The sequence below is a fragment of the Pseudonaja textilis genome, chromosome 3, assembly GCF_049901715.1.
Source record: "Pseudonaja textilis isolate UNSWEBS1 chromosome 3, rPseTex1.2, whole genome shotgun sequence".
In the NCBI taxonomy this organism is placed as follows: Eukaryota; Metazoa; Chordata; class Lepidosauria; order Squamata; family Elapidae; genus Pseudonaja; species Pseudonaja textilis.
The window spans coordinates 88,524,928-88,538,908 of NC_141992.1; the positions used below are offsets into that span (position 1 = coordinate 88,524,928).

Sequence of the window (13,981 nt, forward strand, 5' to 3'; positions counted from 1 at the left end):
TAAAACTTTAACAAACATCTGTAGAAATCTGAATACTTATTGATTAAACTCCCTCATTAATATGGCTTCATTCACCTTTATCGGGTGTCAAACTCACGTCGTCATATCATCACATGACATATCTGGATTTTCCCTCTTTGCTAAACTGGTGGTGGGCGTAGCCAGTGTATGACACATCCTGCCCACGGGCCAGGAGTTTGACAGCCTTGACATATATGGACTGCATAATTAAATATTAATGTAATAATGTTGGATATTTTGGATAATGTGTGCATATGTATGGGCAGCAGTGGGTGTATGATTGTACTGCATTTTTGCAGCTAATTTAGCTAAAATGAATGCAAGGGTTTACTTAGGATTTACTATGTATATATAATTAGAATTTTAAATAAATAGTTATAGATACACAGTAAACTCAAAAACAAGCAATTAAAGAGGCTCCTTTCTGAAAATATAAGATTACTCTTGGACATGTTTTCAAAATATACAAACGATAATAGATAAATTTCAGTTAAATACTTATTAAGGAGACATTTCTTTAAAAATATTATTTTCCCTTTTAACTAGGCAGAAATAAATTTATATATCATTCAGTTTTCTTTATTAATGTGTTAACAGACTTTATTCTTCATTAACTAGAGAAATCTTACAGAATATTTTGTTGCTGTGGATGTGAATAACATGCTACAACTTTATGCCAGCATGTTGCACGAGAGACGCATTATTATTACCTCCAGCAAGCTAAGCACTGTGAGTACTTCACACATCTCTTTTCAAGTAGTCTATATTGAGCATCTCACAAAAAGGCCTTGCATATCTCTCTAGATTTAAATATGTCCCTTATATACTTATAAGACAATATCTACATATTCTTTTTAAAAGATGACATTTTAATCTGACTCTTGAAGCACGGAAATCTGATTGATATAGGCTTACTCAAATACATTAAGGCGGGTTAATTACTTTTTGTTACCCAGGCATGAGAGTTCTTTAACCCTCTAGAGTTAGATTTCTATGCCTTCCAACCTATAAAGAATTCTTAAGGGCTATTATAAGATCTTTATTATTCACTTGTAGCTTATTCCATCAGACCTACTAGACAGGAATCAAAGGGCCATGATAATAGCTGCTATCCTAAATCTAGTAGTGTTTGAGGAAGATATACTGTAATGACTCTGATTTGAGCAGCTCTTCACACTGATAATGACTTACTATTCCAAATACTTTATTACATCAGTTATGCCTAGGCTGAAATGGCTTGCTTGTGTCATTGCAGATGGAACTGAGATAAAGGGTGTGCTGTGTTTATCCATGCCTAAATCTTTTGATAGTCCTGTTTGTTTCAGCTTTTCCCTTGTGGTGTCATTTATAACTCTAAATCCATCACTGTTAAAGTTGAAAATAACATTGCCTTCATGCCAGTGGGCATCATTTATATCTGCATAGTGTCTGTTTAATTTAAGCCCAAAAATAAATTAAGTAAACTCCCTCAAACCATTTGCTTTACTTAATACTTTAATACGAGACTTTAACCATATGAGTCTCTATTCTTTCCTTAACAATAAGGTGGATGTGTTAACATTTTCAAAAACTAATGCTCATTTGAAGATAAATCCATTGCAAAAACATTAATTTTAATTAATTCAAAAAACTTTTTGAATGATTCATTGGCTTTTTATTTGTGGAATATAAATCCTTAGGATTCCCCCACCCACCCCCAAAAAAACAAGCTGCTGTATCAGTGAATAGCATTATTGTAACTTGCTTCTTATAAATTGCATAGAAGAACTAGTGCATTTTCTCTTCTTCATACTCCTCTTCGTCTATTTTTTTTTAAAGAAAAGAGAAATAAAGGTCCCATTTAGTAGGGAAAGTAAAATTGCCACAAATTTCAGCGTTGATGTTGAAAGAGACATTTTCCTTCTCTTCAGCTAGCATGGCAAGAATTTTTTTGAAAATGAATCAAATGCAAAACAGCATCAGTCATTCTGTGAGATTATTGCTAGGACTATTAGTGTACTCAATGCAGCAACTTAATCCATATATATAAAAGCAAAATACCACTCATGCATCATCACAAAATCTCCAGAATCATAAAGCCTACAAACTTGAAATTTGGCACTTATGTTCTTCTTGGCTTCTAGGTGCATTAGTATTTCATATATTATTATTAACATGCTCTGATGCTAAGGAGTTCTACTCCCCCTCCCCACCTGAAAAGAAATCTCTTCCAAATGCAAAACACAAGCAAAGGAGAGGAGTTTCAGATTCACAGCAGCAACCAGCTTTAGTACAGAACAGGTGAGCTAAGCCACATCCACGCTCCTTGCTGTCCCCTTTTCCACACTGCAAATACTGTTTCAGTTTCTATGTTTCAGTTTCCAAACATCCTTCAACTCTATCACATACTGACAGAACACTAGGCAGATGAATACCGATGGATGCTGGTAGGCAGAGGCACAAATTTTTCTCCTTATTTTCCTCCCCCAAAACTAAGCCCGATCACATAGTTTCATAGTGAAGCATGGTTTGGAGCTGTATCATATTATATATGATAACTTGCAATACCTGGCCAATAATGGCAGATTTTGAAAATAAGCTAAGCAAGCTCACACTTGATCGGTATTGGTGTGGACTAGTCTGGGAAGTTACATAAATCTGGAGAATATAATGGCAAAATGCTTTTCTTGTTCCTTAACGTTTTCTTACTCTTCAAAATATTATATGAATACATTTATTTTAATTTAAAGGGGTCTTAATCTTTTTGTTTCCTTGATCACTGGAGCAGGGTTTAAACTAGTAAGATCCTGCAAATGTAACCAACTTGTGGTCAACAGTGTAGTCTAACCATTATATTCTTAGCTTACATTAAAATAAGCTAATAGCTTTATGCTCTAAATTTTCATCCTTATGCCCTGCTAACTCCAACAGATGCCGTTTTAACTATTTTGAGAGGATGCGCTCATTTATAGCCCATGGTCAAGGCAGCTTACTTTTTTTTTATTTAAAGTTCCAATTTATAAAGGCCATTTTCCTCCTTTCGTGACCAAAATCTTGCTGTACAATCTTTGATACCTCAATGAATCTGGTAATCTGTCAGGGCTATGATCTGTGTAGTTCCAGTGTTCACATGGCCTTCTCCTCTATCACCTTCTTGTTGTTTGAGCAATTCTATTTTTCTTAGCAGAAGATTCCTTCCCCCCGCTCAAGCTGAAATCTATATTTGCTGGGTCTCGAATCCTATGAATCTTGTCTGATGGGCAAAGACCTATTTCTTCTCACATCTTCCACTTCTACTCCCTGGCCTGGCAGGAGGTTGAGAGGATGAGCAAAAGAAGCAGAGGGTGGTGCTTGTAGCCACCAATTCTCCTGTTCATGAAATTGATTTGTGGCATGACTTATCTCCATCCCATCTCACCTCAGAGGACATTCCTTGAGGATGATCCTCAGCTCGGAGAATAGCAAGAGATACACTGGGCAGAAGGAGAATGGACTCTCTTTTGCTGATCGCCAACCCCACATATAACCTGAGGCCCCTGGGGGAGAAAAGCAAATTTTTAATTTTCCTGATAAACTATGGATACGTTTTCAATGCAATTATTCTCATTTTTTAGAAAAGGTAAAAGCAGAAAATTTTATATTGCATATAAAACTGAAATCTAACATTGTCAGTTATTTTAAATGTTTTGTATAGATCTTGGATATTTAAATAAGATATTTACCAAGGAATTAATTTTCCCTTTATTTCTTAATAAGTCCAGGAGGTTTTTTTTAATGTAGGCTACTTTTGTGTAAGAGTGTTATCAATTCCCTTCTTTTGTTGAAGGAGTTGTACTTTATCTTTGGAGGTTAACTTAATATCAAGTGTTTATGACAGTTCATGCAGACTGAATTATGATGTCACCTCTGTGTTATCAGCTCAGTTTTGGTTCACTATCTAAGGGCAGTAGGACCAAGTTCAAAACCCATAATTCAAGCTCTTTCCTTCTCAAGCTTTCCTTTTGGGGGGGAGTGGGAGAGAAGGGAGGTGGGAGTGCAAAATTGCCATACTCTAATCCACTTTCTTTACAACTGGGAACCCTGTGAGACTGAATTGTGATAATAAAGTATTAAACTTACTATGCATAAAAATTAAACAGAGGAACTGTCTGACACCATTGAGGGCCGTGTTGGTGGAAAACAACAGATTTCGCTTAAAAAGTTATGAGAATTCCACTACCGATCAGCTTCCTGGTTGTCACTATATTTGCATTTCTTACTTTATAATAGCACTTTAACTATTAATGAATGCATGTCATGTGCATATTTCCAAAACATTTATTTTATAATGTTTTTTATGTTGCCATCTCACGTAATAGATGTACATACCCTTTGGCTGTTGTACGTTTTAAAGCTATGATATTAATATCATAGCTTTAATATTTGTGGGTATGAATTTAGTGTATTTTTCCTCTCCTTAAACTAGTGTGAGAAGCATTTTCAGAAAGGCACTGGCAGAGCATTGATTTTATGCCTGTTGTAGACAGGCCTGAGAAGTTTGGGCCCCAAGTGAACCTGCTGCGGTACTCTACCAGAACATCATGCTGTAGTCTTGTGTATTCAAAGCAAAGGAATAAATCATGATTTTACAACAGTGCATCAGTTGACTTATTGCTGTTCTGTGACCACTGTATGGAAAGGATTGCTGTTTAATGCCATGTCATTGGTTCTCAAGTCAGTCAGGCATGAAGGCTTGTCATATGCCTCTGTAATTGTACCTCTCCAGATTTCCTCTAACTAGTCAGCTGGGGCTGTGCATTTTGTCTCTAACACCCAGCTGGCCTGTGCCTGACAAGAGCCTTCTCATCATCCTGTCAGTAATATGTTAAGTAGTGGGTGTCTGTTTCAAGGCCTCTGTTAGAGAAGCAGGTGGAAAGGATGCTATGCTTTAATGCAGAGGTCAAAATATTCTCTCTCTTCCCCACCGCTTAAATATACACACACACATAGCATTTCTTTACCTGAGAATGGCCAGTACATTTGTAAGTACATTCTAACTGCATAATCTTGGATCTTCTCACAAATAAATTTTCATCTTCAAAAGAAAAAGACTACAAATAAGAAAGTGAAATGATTCACTGCAATTGGGAGGCTGTCCTTTCCCTAACCCAGTGAATCAGTTATGACCTCATGTTCTGTTAGATAACTCTTAGCTAGTTGATATCTCCAAATAGGATATATTTCTTCTTATCAGTTCACCTTCCTTTGACAGACATGTTATTTCATTTAATGTTGTCAAGGGAATTGAGAACATTTGAAAAAAGCAGAGCAACTGACCAGATGCTAGGGAATGCAAAACAACTCCCATTTGTTACAATTGCATTAATCTTCAACATGCTCATCTTCCAGCTGACTCTAAAGAAGAGATTCATGAATATTTGCCAGATTCAGATATATCATAACTATATTGTTACATGTACAATAATTTATTGATGCTTTTCATCCCATTGGATGTAAGCTTTATTTGTATTGATAATCTTTTCATCAAAATGCTGAATCATACTTTTAAAACTTGATAAAATGCTTAGAAGCAAGGCTAGGAGAATGAGATAAGGAGGAGGAGAAGAAATGTTTGGTAGAGATAATGAATTTTCATGATCCAAAATGGTTCCCTCCTTTACTGTTCAACATGGAGCTTGAACCGATCAACAAAGATTGATCTCCCTACCACTATTGGATTGTGAATTTGCTCAGTTCCATAAATACCCAGATCTTTTTTGGATTAAACATAGATAATTTGAAAAATATGGCTGATCCTCTTGTCAAAATAAGTTTTTATGAGATTTCTTATCTGAGTGAGAATAAGCAGATCTAAGAAAAAGAAAATAACTTTACAGTAATTTCTGCACCTCTTGTATCTTCAGTTTCTGAGTCACTTGAAATAATAAAGAATTAACATCAGGCTTGAAAAAAAAAGCAAAGGGAGTTATATGTCATCTTTAAAATACATGCCCACCCAGACTTCTGGGGAAGCACTGACAAATCAAAGACAGCACCATTGAGAATGCAGTTTCCATTCATGGCAGAACAAGGAGCCAATAAATTAGCTTCTTGGAATTCCTCTCCAGACATGGAGAGGACTTGGGATTGCTCACATATCTTCCAGACAGTATCTCTCTGGAAGAAGGCCATAAGTGGTTTTTGGCAAGTATAGAGCTCTAGGAGCCAAAGGATTGCCATCTTTGCCCTCATCAGTCAGTGCTTTCAAAAGGATATTAGTTTTGAATACTTCATTTCTTAATTACTTCTAGAAATTGCTTGTTATTGGGTATTTAAGGGATATTAAGGACATGAGAAGAAGAGACACTTAATTTTCAGAGAAAGTGATGTCACTGTTGAAAGGAATATAAAATTGATTTATTTGATGTACTAAAATTTATTGATTTATTTGATGTTAAAATATGTACTATATCTTATAGGAGTTTTTGAGAACTCTTAAGGCATTTTTGCTGATTTTGGTAGAATAATGAGTCTTTAAGAATTGGTTTATATATAACATACGAGAAGAAAACATAGTAACAGAGAAAGTGATAAATTACTGAAATTGTTGGTACTTGTGATGAAAGGAAAGGAGTTATTTCTTTATAGAAAGGTATCTCTTTTTTATATAAAAATAATTATAATTATAATTTTCAGCTTTGTTTGGGTATTTTCCCACGTCATTATAGTTGTGCTTTTAAAGTTGTAGCGATGTTTCGGCAGAATCTCATCTGCCATCATCAGGCTTGTGTATTGGGTTCGTCTGTGTGTCAGGCTTTCACAACTGTTTCTGTTTTAAATTTGGTGCTAGCCTCCTGCTGTGTTAGAATGTTTTTTTCTTCATCCTGATTGGTTGGGAGTCTTGGTCTGTGTTTATTGGTCTTGGAGTTTGCTGTGTTCTGCTTGATTGGTGTTTCTAATATCTTCTGCCTGGCAGGGACTCGTTTGTTGGTCTGGAAGCTAGCCCTCACCAACAAATGAATCCCAGCCATGAAAACCAACACCAGGCCCAAAACAACATGGAACACCACCACCAATCCCCCTCATCAGACCCAGGCCCAAGCCCATCCTATAAACGAAGGACAACCACCATCCAGAAAACAGACCACGGCTGCTTCGCCAGCTGTCACACCCCCCAACCCCAAAACCAAACAAGCTGACACACGCCAAGAACACAGACCCAGACCCCAAACTTGAAGCCAGACTAAAACCCAGAATGCTACATCACAGTCACCCGCTCAGGACATCACATCAGAAAACTCAGGAAACTACACCACAAGAACTCAAGAAGTTGCAACACAGCACAAGACCAAGGATACCACAGCAATAAATCTCACAAGGTCATCACACAAGCCATTACCCAAGCCTAATGGAAAAGAGATCAAAATACAAATGACCCAGGAGATTACAACCCAGGACCCAGGATACCACAACAAAAGAATTCGCAAGCCCATCACACAACACATTGCCCAAGCCGTTAAAACACGAGAGGCTAATGGAAAAAAGATCACTACAAAACAAATGACCCCGGAGATTACAGCACAAGATCCAGGATATCTCCACAACAAAATTCACAAGGCCATCACATAGCCCATTATACTAACATCAACTCCATCAATCAATCAAGAGGCAGAAGCGTAGCCAACCAGCCCAGCACACCAGCCCCCACCACCAGTATTTATAGAGAGATGGCAGCTCCGATCACACACTGCTTGCACTGGCATGAAGCCGAAAGCATCAGCCTGAGGATGGTGAGTGGGACCTCGCCGAAACGTCACCAAGATACTCTTAATCTTACACAGGAAAAGACCCGAACACATCTAGACCTATATATGTATGTATGTATGTATGTATGTATGTATGTATGTAAGTATGTATGTATGTATGTATGTATGTATGTGTTGTGACTCTGGGATTGGAATCTGTTCCGTTGGCAGATGTGAGCTCGAGCGAAGAGGATCTGGCAGTGAAATTTGAGCCTGCATTGCTGAGTGATTCTGAGGGCAGCCAGGATGAGGAAGTGGACTTAGCTATGAGAGACGAACCTGATTTATTGGAGGTGACCTCCCCCGAATCTCCCTCTCTGATTATACAGCAGCCAGGAACAGATAATAAGCAAAACGTGCGTGAAGTTTCAAGTGCAGAGGAGGAGGGGTTTGAGGGATCTTGGCTTGACGTGAGAAATAGACGGAGATTGAGACGTCAGTCTCAATTGGGAAAGAAGCGTCAAGCCAGTGATTAATGAGACTAACACGCCCCCTTTAGGGGGTAAAAGGAAATGGATTGGCTTGAGAAATTTGCCAGAAGCAAAGTGTCTTGTTAGAGCGAAAGTCTTGTGAAGATTCTCTGAGGCATTGTGATTTATAGGTACTTCAGGTTTGCCAAACAGATATCAGAATTACTGCTGAGGACTGGAAACACTTCAGCAGTTATCTTGGTTGGGGTTTGTTTTTGGTTGCTTATATTTTTGGAACTTCAGAATTGTGATTGCTCACCTGTGGTTACAGGTGAGGCATAACATGTATGTATGTATGTATGTTGTGACTCGGAGGTTTGAACCTGCTCTATCAGAAGACATAGGCTCAAGTGATGAGGAAGATCTGGCAGTAAGGTTTGAGCCTGCTTTGTTGAGTGACATAGACGGGAGTCAGGAGGAAGAAGAGGACTTGGCTCTAAGATTTGAGCCTACTTTGCTGGAAGTTTTGGAGTCGTCTTCTTCCCCAGAATCTTCCTCCCTGATTGTGCCTCAGGTGTTGGCAGATAATCAGGAGAGCGTGCCAGAGTCATTGGCTGAAGATCAAGCCGAGAAGTGCTGGTCTGATGCAAGGCAAAGACGCAGGCAGAAACGTGACATACAACGTAAAAAGAAAAGAGACTGACACGCCCCTCAGGGAATATAAGAAGGCGTGTTAGCTCTGAATCCCTGTTCGGGTCAACTTGCTTATTTGAATTATTAGTTCGGACAAATTATTCTGTGTGATGCTCGCCTCTGATTTATGCTTCTCCTCGTTATCAGACTTGGTAGGCAGCTTCTGGGAAAACTGCCAAAGATGGATTCCACCAAAGGAAGTTAACTCTGTCGTTCCTGTTCCTGTCTGTTTATGTATTTTCCTTTGGAAATTTGGACTCTCACCTTGTGGCTATAGGTGAGACAGAACACATGTATGTATGTATGTATGTATGTATGTATGTATGTATGTATGTGTGTGTGTGTGTATATATATATGTATGTATGTATGTGTGGATCTTTGGTTATTTGGGTTTTCTCCCGTGTAGAATTGGAAGTATCTAGGCGACGTTTTGATGAAGTCTCATTCATCATCTTCAGGCTTGTGTCTTCAGCTTTGTGCTTCTCAGAGTAATGTGGCACAAAACTGAAGCACAAAGCTGAAGACACAAGCCTGAAGATGATGAATGAGACTTCATTGAAACGTCGCCTAGATACTTCCAATTCTACGCGGGATACATATATATATATGTATGTATATGTATGTGTGTGTGTGTGTGTGTGTGTGTGGTATTCAGCTTTGTTTGGGAATTTTCCCACATCATTATAGTTGTGCTTTTAAAGTTGTAGCAACATTTCAGCAGAATCTCATCTGCCATCATCAGGCTTCTGTATTGTGTTTGTCTGTGAGTCAGACTTTCACAGCCGTTTCAGTTTTAAATTTGGGGCCTACCGCTGTGCCAGAATGGTTTTTTCTTCATCCTGATTGGTTGAGAGTCTTGGTTTGTGTTTATTGGTCTTGGAGTTTGCTGTGTTCTGCTTGATTGGTGTTTCTAATATCTTCTGTCTGTTTTGTAGCTTTTTTTGTCTTGATTGGCTGGCAACATTGTGTTTCCTGTATTGGAGGCTTTTAGTGCAGCTTGGCTCCGAGTAAACAGATGGCTATCATTTATTAGGAAGCTAGGTTTCATCTGGGTGCCTGGTTGGGGTGTGTTTGAGCTGGAGGTATCAGGGGGGGTCTGTTTGTGCACAGGTGTTTGCATGGCTTGTAGTGTGGAGATTTTTTTGTTTATGAGTGCAGGCTTCCAGATAATTGACAGTCTGGTGGAGTCATCTCTTCTATTCATGCTTTCAGGTCTTTTTTCAATCTCTATGGCTTCTCTGATAATTCTGTAGCTGGGGTTTTCTATAGTGGCTAGGGTTTTGGTGCCATTGAAGTCGATGCTATGACCTGTGGCTTCCATGTGTTGGACTAGTGAAGAAGTGTGTTCCAGCTTTTTTACTGCATTTTTGTGTTCATCCAGGCGGGTACTTATTCTTCTATTGGACTGTCCGATGTATGTGGCAGGGCATGATGCATAGGGGACTTCATATATGCCTTGGTTTTCCAGGTCAATTTTATCTTTGGGGTTTCTTAGGATGGCTGCTATTTTTCTGTCTGTTTTGAAGGCAGTCTTGATGTGATGCCTGTGTAATATCTTACTGATTTTGTCTGTAGTACCTCTTATGTAGGGCAGGACAGCTGTTCCATAGGTCTGTTCATCTTCTAGGTCTCCATTATGCTCAGTGTGTTTTTGTGGATCAAGCCAGTGATTTTGCTTTTGTGGAAGCTGTTGCCTGTCAGTACTTTAGTCAGGGTGCATAATTCAGTCTTTATGTGTGTCTTGTCTGCCAGGTGTTTGGTTCTGGCAATTAGTGTTTTGGCCATGGAGTTTATCTGTGCTGGGTGGTGGTGGGATTGGGCGTTGAGGTAGCGGTTGGTGTGTGTTTTCTTCTGGTATATGGTGTGTCCTAGTATGCCATCTTTTTTTTGTAGATTAGTACATCTAGGAATGGTAGTTGTTTGTTTGTTTCTGTTTCTATGGTGAATTTGATTTTGGGGTTTGTGCTGTTTAGGTGTGTTAGGAAATTGTTTAGGTTTTCTTTTCCATGGGGCCAAATAACAAATGTGTCATCGAACAAGCAACTACCATTCCTAGATGTACTAATGCGCAGTTATGATGTGGAAAATTAAATATTGATATTTTTTCTCCATGTTTGAATCTATCATACTTAGCAGAAAGGTTTCAGGTTCAAATTTTAAATTTTGTTTTGTTATATTTAAAATCCAATTTCTAATATTTCTCCAAAATTTCTGAGCACATGGGCAAGTCCACCACATGTGAAAATATGTTCCTTGTGCGTAGTTACACTTCCAACAGTTGGGTGGTAGGTTGGGGAACATCTTAGCCAGTCTCGCAGGAGGTAGGTGCCAGCGATGAACCATTTTATATAAGTTTTCTTTATACAAGACTGACATGATGAATTTGTAATTTGTTTGCCAAATGTGTTCCCACTTATTTAATTCAATACTATGACCCATGTTTTTGGTCCAAATTATCATAGATTTTGTGACTGTTTCTTCTTTTAATTTGTAGTCCAAAAGATATTTGTACATTTTACTAATTGTTTTCTATTCCTCTCCTAGCCATATTTTATCTAATTCTTGTAGGGTCATATTAAAGCCAAATTGTTCTCTATCTTTTTTTATAAGGGGTTTGTATTTGTGCAAAGGGCCACCATGCTATCTCCTTTCCTTGAATTTGTGTTTGGTTCCTGTTTTTAAGCTCTAGAGTGTCATATAATACATCTTTATACCTGACAATGTTTTCATAATCCAATACACTTGGATGTGTGACTGCTTCCAATGTAAATAGCCACAATGGAACCTTTGGGTAGTGTTTTTTTTTAATCTTTCCCTGATATTGAACAACACATTTCTTACATGGTGCCTTTGGAAATATGAATGTGTGCGAGCCAAGTTGGAGATCAAAACCTTCTAATGCTAATAACCTTCTATTTTCTAATTTAACCCAATCCTTAATCCAGTTTACTATAGCAAGTAAAGTTAAAGTATTTTTCAGTGCTTTCTGGAGGTTGATTTTTGCCATTTGAAACTAATTTTAGAAAACCAGAAAAAATTGTGAAAAGAATTTCCACCAATAGCACACTGTTTTAATGACTATATCATTTCAATATAATCTATTATCAAAAGAAACGTAGATTCCTATTATTTTCTATTAATTTCAAATATTTATTTCACTTTCATGATACTTTTAAAAGTACAGTACTGTTTGTGTATGTTAGCTCCCTTACATTTTGCAGCATTTTTAATTTTTTAAAAATGAGCATTAATTAAATATTTAGACTGTAGACAGATGGTTACCTTCTGTTACTTTAAAAATGTTTTTAATGTGTTGCATTTCTCTCTGCAGCAGTTTATTGTTTATAGTTACCAGTGTATTTATTTTGACATACTTCTGGTTTTTTTTCACCTGCAAAGTGCTGAAATAATTTGCTAATAATAACTTCAGTGAAAAAGAACACATTTTCCATATATATATATATATATATATATATATATATATATATATATATATATATATATATATATATATATATATATATATATATATATATATATTCATTCCTGTCCTTTTCTCAGAATAGCATTCTCAAACATCTTTTGTCAGCAGGCAGGAACTTAAAAAAATTATAAAGGTATCTTTAAAATAAGTTCAACTGTTATGATTTCACTAATATTTCATGCAATTTTCTTGGCATTATTTTTCCTGGGATGTTGTTATGACTTTCAAGTCCAGACCAGAACCCTTAAAATCTGTCTCACTCACAAATATTAACTAGACCAAATCTTTGGCCAAGCATTCCCAATTGCCGAGATCCAGACTACCAGTGAGGTAATTGCTATAATACTTATCCCTAGGAATACATCCTTTCAAAATTAACATTTTTTATCCAAACCTTTTCAACAAATTTTGAAGTGGGATGAAAAATAGCAAGTGAGCCTGGCAACATGTATAAGTGGACCAAATTGTAGATTACACCCATCAAATGTTGGTAACTAAGAAGTATGGATAGTTCTTGATTGTTGACCACAATTGGACCGGACTTTCCATCACAAAGCAATGTAGTCATAAAGTGAGATGATGTGAGTGCATTGCTTAGCCATGGAATCCCAGAACTCTCCATTACTATCGTTAACCAAGAATCATGTGTCATTAAGCAATTGCCCACACTAATCCAGGCCATTCTGGGGTTGGCCCCTCCCAACCTTGAGCCTCCATAAAGTAAGAGGATACCACCACCTTCCTATCTCCCCCTCATATCTATCCTTTTGTCCACCTTTCATCCTTCCTTGTGGGGTGCCAAGCAGCTCCAGAAGTCCCAGCCTCTCCCCCCCTCCAGCTTAGTCCCAGCTGCAGTTGACAATACCAGCTTGCACACCAACGCTCCTGGTGCCTTGCACTTTGCTGTCCCAGCTGACCTTCACTATCTTTTTGCTTTCATTTCTGGTGTACCTGGTCTGGTTGCTGGACCAAGCTGGGCTTGGTTGCACGCTTTGAAAAACAAACCCAAATCCAAAAGCAACGCCTGAATTGAGGCACACCAAAAAACTCCTGGCCCCAGCTGGGCTTTGTACTGTGAAAAAAGAAAAACCTCAAACCAGTCCAGAGTCGCAGCATGCAAAAAAAAGAAAGAAAGAAAGAAAAGAAAAGAAAAAAAGAAAAGAAAAATCCTTTGACTTTGCTGCTATTGTTTTTTGCTTTGGAACGCAAAGCATTGCCCCGCCCTGGAGCTTTTTGCAAAGGGGCTGCTTTGGGCTTTTCTTTTTTTTTACAAGCTGCCTTTCTTTAGACTAATCTGCAAGAAAATGTTATTTCTTTCCACTTACTCATTTCAAAATTTCTTTTGTGCTAGATGTGGTCAGTATTAGAAGTGAAGATGATTATTTTATGTTAAAACATGTATTTCAGAGGTATTTATTTATTTCATTTGCATTTTTTTGCGGCACTACCATTGAGTTAGTAAGTTAAGGTTGTTTAAATAAAATACAGATGCTATTTTGTCTCTCAAAATTAAGGAACTATGATACACAGGCATAGCCATTTTTCTGTATTTAGACAAGTAATTGTTAATGAAGTCATTAAAGTTTTTGGTCTAAATGCACTGTATCTT

At 37.6% G+C, this 13,981-nt stretch overlaps 1 protein-coding gene across 3 annotated transcripts in view; it reads left to right on the forward strand.

Moving 5' to 3' along the window:
- DENND1B (DENN domain containing 1B) overlaps positions 1–13,981 on the forward strand; it is a 214,343-nt gene that overhangs the window by 114,450 nt on the left and 85,912 nt on the right. For all 3 annotated transcript variants that reach the window (XM_087930332.1, XM_026700460.2, XM_087930333.1), the window contains one exon: positions 640–750. In XM_087930332.1, the coding sequence (XP_087786458.1) occupies positions 640–750 (111 nt within the window). The remainder of the gene's footprint in view (positions 1–639; positions 751–13,981) is intronic.